Source organism: Rhinopithecus bieti, unplaced genomic scaffold, assembly GCF_001698545.2.
Source record: "Rhinopithecus bieti isolate Rb0 unplaced genomic scaffold, ASM169854v2 scaffold_20150, whole genome shotgun sequence".
NCBI classification, from domain to species: domain Eukaryota; kingdom Metazoa; phylum Chordata; class Mammalia; order Primates; family Cercopithecidae; genus Rhinopithecus; species Rhinopithecus bieti.
In genome coordinates, this window is record NW_016810565.1 from 10941 (window position 1) to 26124 (window position 15184).

The 15184-nt window shown below is 45.7% G+C and overlaps 1 protein-coding gene across 1 annotated transcript in view; it reads left to right on the plus strand.

The window, feature by feature from the left end:
• Positions 1–1744: 1744 nt before the first annotated feature.
• The window catches only part of PKNOX2 (PBX/knotted 1 homeobox 2), a gene marked incomplete at its 5' end in the record, with an annotated part of 47333 nt that continues 33893 nt past the window's right edge, over positions 1745–15184 (plus strand). Inside the window, 2 exons of the mRNA XM_017892244.1 lie at positions 1745–1916; positions 14005–14193. Coding sequence (XP_017747733.1) covers positions 1745–1916; positions 14005–14193 — 361 coding nt within the window. The remainder of the gene's footprint in view (positions 1917–14004; positions 14194–15184) is intronic.

Below are 15184 nucleotides of genomic sequence, written 5' to 3' on the forward strand. Positions count from 1 at the left end.
AATCCCAACTATTTGGGAGGCTGAGGCAAGAGGATCACTTGAACCCTGGAGGCAGAGGTTGCAGTGAGCCAAGATCATGCCATTGCACTCCGGCCTGGATGACAAGAGTAAGACTCTGTCAAAAAAAAAAAAAAGACTTACTGTTTCAGTATGGTAGCCACTAGCCACATGTAACCTCTTAAATTTAAAGTAACTAAAATTAGGTAAAATTAAAAGTTCAGAGTCCTAGTTACGGTAGCCATGTTTCAAGATCCATTGGCCTCAAGGGATTAGTGGCTGCCATATGGGGCAGTGGAGATTGCAGAACATTCCCACCGTTGCAGAAAGTTCTGTTGCACAGCACTGGCTAGACCATCCCCTTGGGCAGAGGCATGGGGGCCAGGTTCAGGTCCAACACACATTCCTCCTTCTTGCCCAGCAAATGGGACTACGTCCAAAAAAATTTAAAAAATAAAAATTAAAAAAACCTACATTGCATAGTCCCAGGAGTCTGGGGAGACAGACCAGAGAGGGATGTGCAGGTGCATTTTTGGAACTGCAGTGGAAGGGAATGGGGCTCTCTGGAGTCCAGTGTCAACAACCCATGCACTCGCATGCACACATACTGCAGAAATAAAGGTGCTGTGGACTTATACATGCAAATACACCTACACACATATAACATATATATTTACCAAATACTTTTTGGTAAATCCACATACATCTGACTAGACTTCGGACATATAGTGATAAGTAAGGTGAGCTAGGTTCCTGCCCTCATGTAGCTCACAGTCTAGTGAGGAAGGCAGACAATAAAACAAACAACTCAGGGACTATCAGTGTAGGTTTGGCAGTGGGGGAATGGGGGTCAGGAGTCAGAAAAACTTTCAAGAGTTGCTGATCTCCAAGATAAGATCCAGAGAGCCATTTAGGTAAACACTTTGGCTCACATATAGATGTCATAGAACCCCCCACCCCGACCACCACACACAGTCTTTTCACTCATTGATTCCTTCATTCACCAAATATTTATTAAGTGTCTGCTATGAGCATGCATGCCAAGGTCTCAGGGATATCAGGATCACTAAGTCAGGTAGAGTCTTGGAGGAAAACAGTGAGCAAATGATTTGCATCACATAGTGATGTAAATAATCATTGCATCATTGTGTGATGACCTAACGCACTGGGATATCTGACCTAAACTGAGTCTACCAAGACTCAGGACAGGTGGAGACACCCGCCCACCACATGTGGATAAGTCTTCAGGCTCACGTATGTCTCCTGCGTGCACTTGCAAGCACACAAGTGTTTGTGCACATCTGCCACCCTTAGCTGGCTCCAGAAAGCCAAGAATGGATCTATGACCTACCGCTAATGTTCACATCCAGGACTTCTCTGGACACTCCCCACCTTTCCTTCTTAGGTTGACTCTGAGCCAGAAATGGACACCTACTTCTTGGAAGGCTTAAAACCCTTCATCCCTCCCCAAATATTCATGCAGTTTATCTGACCAAAGAGAAAAGGTAGGCGCCCAGTGGGTAGGGACAGGAGCCTCTTAAGCCCCAAAGCTGGAAGAGCAGACCCTACTTGCCAAGGCACAAAGGGCTGCCATCTAGATTGACCATGGGGACTGGGGATGTTATCAAGGAGTGGGACCTTGGGAGAAGTTATGGGAATATGAGCAGGGGAGTCTGGTGGCTTCTGAGCACAGGTAGCAGCACGGTCTCTGTGTGTGCGCATGTGTGAGCTCTTGATGTCCCCGCAGGCACCCTCTTTTCCCGCTCCTGACGCTGCTGTTTGAGAAATGTGAACAGGCCACCCAGGGCTCTGAGTGCATCACCTCCGCCAGCTTTGATGTGGACATCGAGAACTTTGTCCACCAGCAGGAACAGGAGCACAAACCCTTCTTCAGCGATGACCCAGAACTGGACAATCTGGTAAAGACCCTCCACCCTCTACCCTGGCTAGAGTCTTCCTACCCTCTCATCCCCTTCAAAATGCCCTAGAAATGATCCTTTCATTAATTCACCAACAAAAGATTTTGAGTGTCCACCTTGGGGCATGCACTAGATGAACCAGTCTTGCCGCCAAGAACCATTTTTAAATGCCTTAAACCAAGAGTTCCATGCACAGGCTTTGCTGCCAAAGTTCTGCCCATCTATGCCCAGGGTGGCACTAGCATCTTAGCACCCATCCTTTTACGGTGCAGACAGGAGGAAAGAAGGGTTGTAGCAGCCAGAATATCTGGGGTAGCTGTTCTGAGTCCCAGAGTCCTGGCATGTTAGCAAATCTGTCTTGGGCTGTCCAGAGAGGAGCTAATAGTTGATGTGCTACTGTATGGAGGATGAAGGTAACTGATGTTGGAGCACATTAACCGAGAGAAAGACCTGATATCGATGTGCTGAGAAGACCAGTGGAGGACCCATTCATTCTGGGGACAGGGTAGATCAGGCTCCCAAACCTAATTTATCAACTAGATCATGACCACAGTTTTATAAAAATACATATTTCTAGGCCACACCACCTGGGAATTGTGATTCAGTGGGTTTGGTGGGAGCCTGTGAATCTACATTTTAAAAAGTTTCCTGAGCAGTTGCAATCATCATTAGGTTTGGTGACCACTGGGTCGGATGACATCTGAATTCTCATCTAGTCCAGGGAATTCTGTGGAGAGAGCAACAGAGAGGTTGCTCTGTTTGTCCATTACTCTAACTAGTCATCTTGGAATTATTAACCACAATTCTTTATTTTTTGTGGGTGGATTACCCAGATTATGCACAGTGAATTTGGAAACTCTGGAAAACTCTCCCCAACAAATTGATTAATGATGGTGCTGTCTTCTTGCATTTAGAGTTTAACTGGTACCTACTTTCAAAAGGGAAACAGAATTAGAAAAGAAAATGTAGTTCCAGAAAGGAAGAAAACACACACACACACACACACAGAGAGAGAGACACACACACACTGCATCTGCAGAACAGGTGTAACTGGCTTTGGTATTCTGTGCTGTGAATTATCCACACCACTGCTTCTCTCAAGAGCTGAATATGTGACTGGATGGAGTCCAGAAGAGCTGCCAGGAGAGCCCACCCTGGCCTGAAGCTTTGTGAAGTGTCACAATGGGTGGAATGTTTGAAGAGCGGAGGAGGCCTTGCCAGAGGATAAGCGCTTGCTTGCTGTCGGGAGGGTCAGTGAAGGCATCTGAGAGCCCCAAAGCCACCTTTTTCTCATCCTGGGGCATCCCTTTCCCTGGCTGGGATTGGCAGTCCCCTTCCCAGGAGGCAGGTCACTGTCTCTCAGGTCCCCTGGGAAAGCTGCCCTGTGCAGGTGCTCCAGTTGCAGGCTGGTCTTGCTCTGCCCTGTGCTCTGACTGATCAGAACCACAGACTGCAGTTGCAGAGCAGATCCTCACAACCTAGACCCATGGTAGCCAGGGGGCCAGGAGATGCCGCAGCCATTTCTGTGGGAACTGGGATGGACCTGGGAAGCAGGGCCCACTCCCCTCATTTGGCACAATAAGAAACTGAGTCCTAAGTAGGTAAGGAAATATTGAAAAGTAAACTGGGTAGCTAATGTGAAATAACTTAGCTATTAGAGGGAGGAGTCCTGGGGGAACACATTTCTCATGCCCTGCCCACCACCACCTGCCAGGTGAGCTCTGGAAGACCCACCAAGGACAGCCTCCCATCCTAGCTCAGCCTGGAAAATACCCAGGCGGCCATCTCCATGCTCTCTCCTGGCCAACATGATGTGGGTTCCCCAGAGTTCTGTTCACTCAAAGAATCCTATTTAGAATCAATCGAACAGAACTTGGTTGAGTGTCTGCCATGTGCCAGGCCTGACCCAGGGATGTGGATGCTGTGGAAGATGCCATGGTGGCCCCATACTGCCAGCGTTCCCTGGTCTTCCATCTCAGGCACTGGGCTGGGAGTGTCCAGCCAGTGCAGCAATGCTTGGACATTCCATCTACCTGGGTGCACCTGATTTACCTAGTTGAGTTAGCCATGGTCAATGACTGGTTGATTGACTGATTATGTAAATGGAGAGATTTGAAAGAGCACTCTCTGAGCCTCACCACTACTATCTGTGTGATTTGGATGACTTAACTCCTTTGAAGCTAAGTTTCCTCATCTGTAGATCTCACACACCTATCTCATGTAATGGTAATACAAAATTAATGAGATGGCTCTGGGAAATGGCCTTTAAAAATGCCTGGCATCTGGAAGGTTAGTCTCAAGTGCAGGGCCCCTCCAACAAGGTGCTCCAGTTCCTCAACCTCACATCCTGGCCACCAAAGAGACCATGCGGCCGGGACCCTGAAACGTGATGTGGGGAGTCAAGCAGTGCCCCTTGCCACCCCCACCCCTCGTCCTGTGTCAGGAAGGGGGAGATAAAGAGGCCAACTGCAGGAGCCATCATTAGAACAAGAATCATGTAGCCAGCACAGCCGAGATGCACATAATTAGAAATTAGAAAAAGGTCAGATCGCGTCATTATCAGCTCAATCAGCTGCCGAGTGCCACAGCCAGTTAATTTGGCATCTGTATTTTTTACAACCCCGCACACGTAGCCCAACGGACTGTAACTCTTTATCCGGACAGATATACTGCGCAGCCGAGCAGGGACATAAAATGAGAGACCCCAAGCAAATGAGCTGAGATAATTGAGAGATTTATTTTTTATATATATGTGTGTCAGGGCGGCTTTCCTTTGCCCTTGAATATTGACTTTCACAGGGATTGTCAGGAGGGCACTTGGGTCCCCAAAAACTTTGTCCCTTGGAAGTTCTTCTCTCCCCCAGGGTCCTCAAGCCCCACTAGGGCCCTGCTTTCTCTCAGGCCCTGTAAACCTGTGGTCTCCAGCCCCACCAAGCCCCCCATTTGAACTCAAATCCTCCCTGTCCCCAGCTGGCCACCTCCCTGTCCCCCGAGCAAGTTGCCCTGTACCACACTCCCCTGTGTCCCACAGTCACCCAGGGCTGCCCTGAAGATCAGAGAGGTTCGCAGATTGTAGATTTCAGTGGGAACCTCCCTCCCTGCATTAGCCACCTGCTCCCACAGCACCCCTACCAGAGAAGAAACAGATTCATGAACCATTAGAGGGAAAAGCCCTAGAGAGGGCCAGGCACAGTGGCTCACCCCTGCAATCCCAGCACTTTGGGAGGCCGAGGCAGGCAGATCACATGAGGCTAGGAGTTCGAGACCAGCCTGGCCAATGCAGTGACACCTCATCTCTACTAAAGATACAAAAATTAGCCAGATGTGGTGGTACATGTCTGTAGTCACAGCTCCTCGGGAGGCTGAGGCATGAGAATTGCTTAAGCCCAGGAGGCAGAGGTTGCAGTGAGCTGAGATCATGACACTGCACTCCAGCCTGGGCAACAAAGTGAGACTCCATCTCAAAAACAAACAAACAAAAAGCCCTAGGGAGCACGTCCTACCTCCTTTTATAGCCTGGGATGTAAGTTCACAGAAGGAAGTGACTTGCCAGGACCAGAACCCAGGTCAGCTGACTCCTGATCCTCCGCTCTGCCCACAACATCACACCACCATTCCTTAATTTGCAAATAAAAGTGCCCCCGATCTCTCTTTCCCTGCACCCAAACTGTAACTCCCCGTTTCCGGAGGACGAGGGTGGCTTTCCACCCTCATGGTGGTCAAACTGCAATGCCCCTGACTGGCTCCCCTGGGAAAGGCCGGCTCCATCCTTCACTCCCTCCACTCCCATTCCCACAGCCACAGGGGCTCACCAGGCCAGTTCCTTAGCTGGGCCCACAGATCCCCTCCTCAGGCCCACCAGCCTCTGACTGGCAGTTGGTAAAGTTTGTAAAATTTGCAAGTTCCCCAAAACCCTTTGAAAGGTAAAAGCTTTTTGTTTTATAAAATCTGATTTATGGGCCCCCGGTGCAGGGCCAAGGTTTTATATATTATGCAAGATTTCAAACCGTGGCTGTAAAAAGTACGGTTTCAGTTTCATGCATGGAATTTTTTTATGTGTAAATTTTTTAACATTTATGGGGCACGTTTTAATGAGACTCTGGTGTGGCTCGAGGGACAGATTACGGCTGCCTGACCACAAAGCCAGCTCTAAAATGGGGCCCCCTAGGCCCCTGGGCCCACTCTGAAGAGGCAGGGCCAGAGGCCGGAGGCTGGGGATAAGGAGGCACGTGAAGGAATCAGGCCAGAGCTCTGGGCCCAGAGGCCTCAGGCCAGCGGCATTCAGAGACTTAGCCACTTTGGCCTTCAGTCCAGGCTGTCTTTGCCTAGACAGGAGCAGAAAATCCCACAGACACCAGGAAAGGGAAAGGAAATGGGAATCATCAATGCTAGTAATAACGAGCATTTATAGAGCACTTACCAGCTGCCAGGTACTGCTCCAACTCTTTCACATGTATTATCTTGTTTAATCCTCTTTCTAAACCCACAAGGCACATGTTACTATTATCCCCATTTTAAGAGGAGGCAACTGGGACAAGAGATGCAGTCACCACCATGCAGCTGGTCCATGGCCCAGGCAGGAATCAAATACAGTGCAAGACTCGCGCTCCATGACCACACCCAAAGCACTTCTTCCGTCTTTCTCTGGGCCAGGTCTTGTTTTACATTTTCTTCTAGCCACATCTCATTTAACCCACAGTGCAACTCGGAGGAGTCACTATTATTATCTTAGTTTCCAGGTGAGGAAAGTAAAGTGTAGAGATTATGTCAATTGTTCAAGGTCTCCCCATAGGTGGAAGACCCAAGACACCCAAGACCTGAAGCCCTGAGTGTCTTTTTTGCTATTTAAGTCTCACAAGAGCCCTATGAAGCAGTTATTATTATCCCCATTTGACAGAGGAAGCAATCAAGGACTGAGAACCCTATAGCCAAGAAATTACATAGCTGAGATTTCAACCAAGTGGATCTAACTCCCGAAGCCCACCCGCCTTCCTCGGTACCACTGCGTTCCCAAATTCTGAGGCCATCAGAAGGAGAGTGCCAGGTTATTGACTCAAAAATGATTTAACTCGTCTTGTGTGATGGTTTCCATAAAATATTTGTTCTGTCTGCAAATCATCAGGCAGTTCTCCAATCACCAGTATTCACCTTTTTTTCATGTCCCATTTTTTGTTCTAGTGACCCCACACTTCCAACTGGTCAGGCCAAGCTGGCCTGGTCTGGAAAAATTCCTGATTAGATTTGAGCGTTGGCAGCCACAGTGACCCACAGGAAATATCATAGCACGTTAAGGAATGTGTGTTTGTAAATTCCTTCTTCTGTCCATGAGGGAGAATAGTTCCAGCTTCCTAATTTGCAAAAAGGAAGGAGAGGGTGAAAGGAATGTGCCTGCAAAACAAAGATGCCTCCCTAATTCCTGCATGGAGCTGAATGGGTTCCATAATCTCTGAGCCTCAATTTCCTTATCTCTAGGAGAGAGATAATATTGCCTGTGTCCCTGTGGTGACGAGACTCAAATGAGATAATGGAGAGAAAGCATTTTGTAAATTGTAAAGTGCTGTGTATACAAATGTTTTGAAAGGCAAGAAATTATTATTATCAAGTGGAAAGGCCACGATCCTGCAAGAGAAGCAACCACTGAGAGAGGCATTTGATGATGGAGGGAGGACCACATTGGTATGAGGAACTGACATTTATTGAATGGCTACTATATGCCCAACACATTTGCATACATGATCTTACTCAGTTTTCACAACAACTCTAAAGTGTAGGTATTATTGTCATCTTAAATTTTGCAGATAAAGTTTAAACTACTTGTTCAAAATACCCAGGCAGAAAATAACCAATGTGGGACATCAGACCACGTGGCTTTATAGAAACTAGGAAGCCCCATTTTTGTGTACTTTGCTGGAACTGCGAGACTTGTGTACAGTGGTAGGGGACTAACATGTGAGGTTGCATTTGTTTGCTTTTCTGACAGAGACTTCTTAGAAAAACAGGGCCAAATCAGTATTCTGAAAGAGAAGGGAGGGAAAGAAGCTGAAATATGGAGCTGGGGAAAGGAATTAAGGATGCATTCACCGCATTTGGTGGTGATGTTAAATTAAGTGGCACTGTTATTGCTCTAGAAGATTCGGAATAAATTTTCACATGACCCTGATCATTTAGAAAAATAGTTTAATAAATCAGAGTTTTCTAACTTAGAGACAAAAATCCAAAATTGTAAACACAGGGAGAGGATGATTTACTAAACACAAATATGGGGGCAAAAAAGACCCGGGGAGTTACTGTTTTTTCACTGGCTGAACATAGAATAGCAGTAGAAAGGCCAATGGGATATCAGACATTATTAGAAGAGATTACTTTTACAACTTGCATGCATTTGGTTTACTGTGGTTTATAAAGCATGTTTACGTCGTTATCTCCTTTAGCCACTTTCAAATCTTGTGAGTTAGAGATGAACATTATTCCCATTTTACACGTAAAGAGACTGAGGCTCAGAGAAATCATGGAATTTCCCCAACGGCACTCACTTAACAGAGAGTGGGCCCGTACTCAAATCCAGGCTGCCTGACAATGAACCCACAGTGTTCCTGCTCTGCCAGGCAGCCCCCCAATATTGATGGTGTTGCCTACCTTTCTAATATTGAACAGGTCCTACATATTCATTGCTTCAGAATACCATTATGATTTACTCTACCTTCTTAAATCTTTAAACCAATTCCATTAGCCCATAAAAAAGTAATCCTTCAGCTGCATTTTATTAGCCCAAAGGGTAGGTCCACTTTTGGTGACTGTGCACCAGACCTGGTTTAAACATGCTATGTGTGTATTTTATTTGAGCAAAGCTCTTCTGAGTATATTTTACTTTTGTTTTACTTACCTGTATTTTCTGATTTTATAAAGTAAGTATAAATTGGTTATGTATTTAAAATAAATGAATAGATATGTGCACTTTTCTATGCGTATGTATGTATGAATATATGTATGTGTGTGACAAAGAAGGAAAAAAGAAAAGGAAAGAAGGGAGGGAGGAAAGAAGGAAGGGAGGAAGGGAAAGAGAAGAAAGGTTTAAGGAATGACGATCATTTTTGTCTAGAGAAGAGAAAGGCCGGGCGCGGTGGCTCACGCCTATAATCCCAGCACTTTGGGAGGCCGAGACGGGCGGATCACGAAGTCAGGAGATCAAGACTATCCTGGCTAACATGGTGAAACCCCGTATCTACTAAAAATACAAAAAAAAAAAAAAATTAGCCGGGTGTGGTGGCGGGCACCTGTAGTCCCAGCTACTCAGGACGCTGAGGCAGGAGAATGGCGTGAACCAGGAGGTGGAGCTTGCAGTGAGCCAAGTTCATGCCACTGCACTCCAGCCTGGGCGACAGAGTGAGACTCCGGCTCAAAAAAAAAAAAAAAAAAAAGAGAAAGTTAATTGAACAACTTGTTCAAGTCAGATGACTGGTCTAGTACGTGGCATATAGTAAGACTCAATACTTGTTCAGTGAATAAAATAAAATAAAAAGAAGTGGTGTTGATAGAGGTCCTAGAAGTTCCTTGATGTTCTTGGTACCTACAGAAGGCACTTTACATTAAGGCGGGAGAGATTTTGATTGAATATAAGGAAAAGCTTCTTAATCAGCAGATTAAGAGAATATGGAGATGGTCCGAGGCAATAAGGTCATCTCCCAGGGACCGGGAGAGGCTGGAGGAGAAGATGCAGCCTGTGTCCTGGTGAGTTTGGATGGTGTAGCCACCTAGAGGCTGGTCCAGGTCATCGTGGGGGGTTCATTCTAACACCATCAGGCATGAATTGAGAGCAGAAGTCCTGGTAATGTTCAGAGAGTCAGAAAACGTAAGGGACCTGACAGTCCAGCCCTCTCCATGTGCACATGGAGAAGCAGGCACCTGTGTTGGTGAGGTGTTCCGACCCCAGGGGGCTGTGCCAAGAGTGAGAGATGGGAGATCAGAGCAGTCGAGAAAAGGCACATTACCAGGAAGATTCTGGAAATCCTAAACTTTAATGTCTCAAAAGCTATTTGGCTTCCTAGAACCCCATACTTGCTGTCACTGAGCCACTTTCTCCCAAACTATGTACCCTTTACACTGTCACTTCCTCTACCTACATAATCCTGAGAGTCCGTATTGAAAGACAAGGCACACAGGTCAGGGGTGGGGCAACCTGGCTTCATATCGCTCACCAGTTGTGTGACTCTAAGCATGGAAACATAATATTTTTGGATTTTATTTTCTTCAAATGCAAAATATGAGCAATAATGGTAACTACTTAATGAGATGGTTGTGTGGAATAAATAAGGCCTGGAATGGGCTTACGACATTGCCTGAGACATAGTATGAATAAGAAACGTTTGGGTATTATTATCAATCCAGCAACACATATCTGTTAAGTAGGTTATCCTGTGCTCATTAGACTGAGAGACATAGACCAAGATGTTCATGGCCAAAGTCAAGTAGAACATTAGGCAAGAATAAATCTTTATTAAGTACCTAACTCCACTTTGGGGTCCAAATGATCCATTCTAAAGTCACCATTCTCCTCTTTGCTTAGGATGGCTCAGTCTCCCTCAGTCTCAGCCCCACGGAGGTGGCACTTCTTAGGAGGAGACCCTGTGACTGAGCCCTGCATGACGACACACAATCACTGCTTTCTGTCTTTGAGTGACACTTGGTCTAATTTAGTACTCCAAAAACCTTTAATTAGTTGAGCACAATCCCTGCTCATCAGACAAGCCACAGGCCCAGCCCAGGGAATGTGGGCTCCCCACTTGAAATGCCAATAAAGCACAGAGAAGGGTGTAACGCTGGCTTCAAGCCACACTGCTCTACACACCTCACAGTCACAGTTCTCCGGGAGAGATTTCCTTCCTTGTCTCCATTCCTTTTTATTTTGTCCAAACTCTCCTCTAGGCGTCCAGGAGCTAGCCAAAAGCTAGGAGGGTGGGATTAAATAGAGATCCCATATATTGCTTGCGTCAACATAAATGGATCTGGAAAAGCAATAAGCATCACCTTCCCCCGCATTTTTTTCTTTTAATTTTGATATAAATGTAGATTCACATGCAGTTATAAGAATTCACACAGAGAGCTCCTGATTCACATCTTGTATAACCATAGCACAATTTCACAGCCAGGAACAATCCACCAACTGTATTCGGATTTCACCAGTTTTACATGCCCTCGTGTGTGTGTGTGTGTGTGTGTGTGTGTGTGTGTGTGTGTGTACATGTAATTAGTTCCACATAAACATTGTTATAGTAAGGTACAGAACAGTTCCTCCCTCCCTCCTCCACTCCACCGCTGTCAACCACTAATCTGTCTTCCATCTCTATAATTTGGTCATTTCAAAAATGTTACATAAATGGCATCATATAGTATATAATCCTTTGAGACTGGCTTTTGTCTCTCGGCAAAATTACCTTGCAATCTATCCACATTGTTGGGCATATCAATAGTTCGTTCTTTTTTATTGCTGAGTTATATTCCATGATATGGATGAATTACAGTTTCTTTATCCATTCACCCGTTGAAGTACATTTGGGTTGTTTCCAATTTTTGACTATTAGAAGTAAAGCTGCTTTGAACAATTTGCATACAGGTTTTTGTAGAACATATGTTTTTATTTCTCTGGGATAAATGCCCAAGAGTACAATTGCTGGGTTACATGGTACGCACATATTTAGTTTTGTAAGAAATTGTCATACTGTTTTCCAGAGTGGCTGTACCATTTTACACTCTCACCAGCAATGTCTGAGTGTTCTAGTCTCCAGTTCCTCTCCAGCATTTGGTGGTGTCATATTTTTTTTTTTTTATTTTAACCATGCCAATAGGTGTGTAGTGATATCTCATTGTGGTTTTAATTTGCATTTCCCTAGTGACTAATGACATTGAATATCTTTTCATGTGCTTATTTGCCATCTGTATATCCTCTTCAGTGAAATGTATAATCATGTCTTATGACCATGTTCTAATTTGGTTGCTTGTTATTTTACTGTTTTGTTTTGAGAGTTCTTTATATATCCCAGATACAAGTCCTTTGTCAGATATTTGGTTTGCAAATATTCTCCTCCAGTATGTAGTCTTTTCATCTTCTTCACAGGGTCTTTTGAGGAGTAAACGTTTTTAATTTTAACAGGGTCCAGTTCCTCACTGGATCATCTTTTTTTTTTTTTTTTTTTTGAGATGGATTTGCGCTCTGTTGCCCAGGCTGGAGTGCAGTGGCTCGATCTTGGCTCACTGTAACCTCCACCTCCTGGGTTCAAGCGATTCTCCTGCCTCAGCCTCCCAAGTAGCTGGGACTTCAGGCATGCAAAACCACCGCTGGCTAATTTTTGTATTTTTAGTAGATTTGCGGTTTCACCATGTTGGCCAGGCTGGTCTCGAACTCCTGACCACAAATGATCCACCTGCCTCGGCGTCCCAAAGTGCTGGGATTACAGGCATGAGCCACTGTGCCCGGCCTGGATCATGCTTTTGGTGTCAACTCTAAGATCTCTTTGCCTCGGCCTAGATCCTGAAGATTTTTTTCCGGTTTTTTAAAGAGGTTTATAGTTTTATATCTTACATTTATGTCTTTGATCCATTTTGACTTAATCTTATCTAAGGTATGAGGTTTAAATCAAGATTCAGTTTTTTTGCATATGGATGTCTAATTGTTCCAGCACCATTTGAACAACCCCCTGTTGAAAAGCAATTTGGCAATATTTATCATAATCCATAAGAACGTGCATAGCTTTTTTTCCTGTCACTTCTGGGAATTCATCCTAAAAAATAATGCAGGAACATTTAAAAAAAAAAAAAAGCTATAAGCTTAGAAAATATTCACTATAACATTTTTTATGAAATTGAAAAATAGGAAGTAATCTAAATACCTAACAATAGGGGACTGGTTAAGTATGGCACACGCATGAAATAATATGCAACATTTAAAAATATATTTACTCAATAACTTTCACCCATTCAGCAAATGTTTACTCTATATCCATATGTGTTGGTGCTGAAGATAACATGGTGAGCAAATGAGACATCATCCCTGCCTTCTCAAAGCTCATAGTCTAGAAGAAAGGATAGAGAAGACAATTCTGGCACTTAGAAAAATAGATTTGCTAAACTAGGGGGAAAAAACAACAAAATTGCATGCACAAGTTTATTGAAACTTTGTTAAAATATATGTGCGTGGGAAAAAAATCATCATTCTTTAGGGTGATTGGATCAAAGACAGGTTTTTTTCACCCTGCCTTCCATACCTTCCATAGTATTTTCTTTTTATGATAATAACAGCAGTAAAGAGCAAGGCTTCAGTTGCAAAATAGCTTCTTGCCATGAAAAGGTTAGGAATGTCCATTTGAAGAGGGAGCAGGCTCTCGTACAGCAATCCAAAGGGCATGGAAAAGGCCACAACAGACAGTGAGGTAGCTGGTGCCCAGCTAAGTCATGTTGGATTATTCAATCCATCAGCAAGTATCCACAGAGCGTCCACAAGGTAACGGGTATCCCATGAGGCAGTCAGAATGCATGTTTAAGAATAGACAGTCCCTGAGCTCTAGGGGCAATTATAAGAAATTCTGATCTTCGTCTTCCTCATGCTTGCCTGGTCCTTCACACCTCACAATGTGCTACCAAGTATATGCCCTCATACAACACTCACAACAAACCTGTAAAGTTGTCAGGGAGAATATAATTATCCCCATTTGTTAGACACTAAGGCATAGAGAGCTTAATTAACTTGCCCAAGGTCACACAGATAGTAAATGACAGGCCCGGGGCTTGGACCTGGCCTTCCATCACTAAGGCCAGTGCCTTTCTCAGAATACCACAACTGCCTCAAGAACAGCTGTGATAACAGAGGGCTCAGAGCAAAGAAATAGTCAGCAGAGAGCCATCACTAGAACTGAAGTCATGGGGATGAGAAGGCACTGCCTACCGCTTCTGGGCCTTTTGGCCAAGATCAAGTGTAGGAAGCATGAGCTAGGGCAGGGGACGGGCTCCCCTCCCCTGGGGTAGTGGGGGCTGGGGGTCCAGGCAGTGAGGGGAATGGGTGCAAATACCTGGGCTCACCTCTCCTCCCTCTCCACAGATGGTGAAGGCAATCCAGGTCCTGAGAATCCACCTGCTGGAGCTGGAGAAAGTCAATGAACTCTGCAAGGACTTTTGTAACCGTTACATCACCTGCCTCAAAACCAAGATGCACAGCGATAACCTGCTCAGGAATGACCTAGGGGGGCCCTACTCCCCCAACCAGCCCTCCATCAACCTTCACTCACAGGTAACACGCAGAGCTGGGTCCCATCTCTTAAGCCAGGCTCCTAAGCCCAGCTCTGGAGCCAGGCGTGGAGGAAGGTCCCCTGGTGATCTTCATTGGGTTAGACTCACTGGATCCTTTGTCACAAGGGCCCTCCTCTGATGCATTCCTCTTCACATCCATCAGGACACCCAATCCCTTTTTTACACACACTCTGCCCTGCCAGGGCATTAGTATTCCCTTGAAAATGACCAAATCAGAGAGGGAGCCAAAGTCATTCCTGGCTTCTTGGCCCAAGGTATCCCCCAGAATGAGCACCAGAGCTAAGGAGATGGAAACTCTCCTGGAGGATGAGCTGGGACTGGGCTCAGACATCCCAGCCCCACAAGCTTCTTAAGAGGCTGTGGCTTGCTGAGCCATCTGCGTTTCTGGGAACGGGCATTTGGGGAAAGCAGTCATTCCCTGAATCCTGCCCACCTAATGGGTGAAGCCAGCTTCCCATGAGCCTGCTGCTCCCTAATCATTCTCCAGGCATTCACGCTACTCTGGCATCTCTGTCCCCCTAAGGTTCAGGGCCATGGTCAATGTCACCTCAAACCACCCTGTTCCCAGGTTCCCCTGCCACCTCCTTCCTGAGACCTGGGAAAGGCAGAAATGCTGACTACACACTTTGGGCAAGAACGGGCTTTCCCCTCCAAGGCAGGATATTTTCCCCAAACCTACACACCAAGAAAGCTGCCTGGCAATACCTTCCCACCCAACTCATGGGCATCTGCGTAAGCCACAGGCTTGAGACTTCGTTTCCCTCCCACTGAGCTCCCGAGTCCTGGAAGACACCTGGAGAGTCCCCAAGGAGTCCTCCGTAGCCTCTTCTCATTAAACAGTCAGGCATGGGGATGCAGGTAAACTTTCTAGAAGTGAGTGCCGAGAGGTGCTGGAAGTAGTCCCAAAGAAAGACTGTGACATTTTTGTTCCTAAACCCCTAAGGAACCACCCATGTACTCTGTCTCCCCAG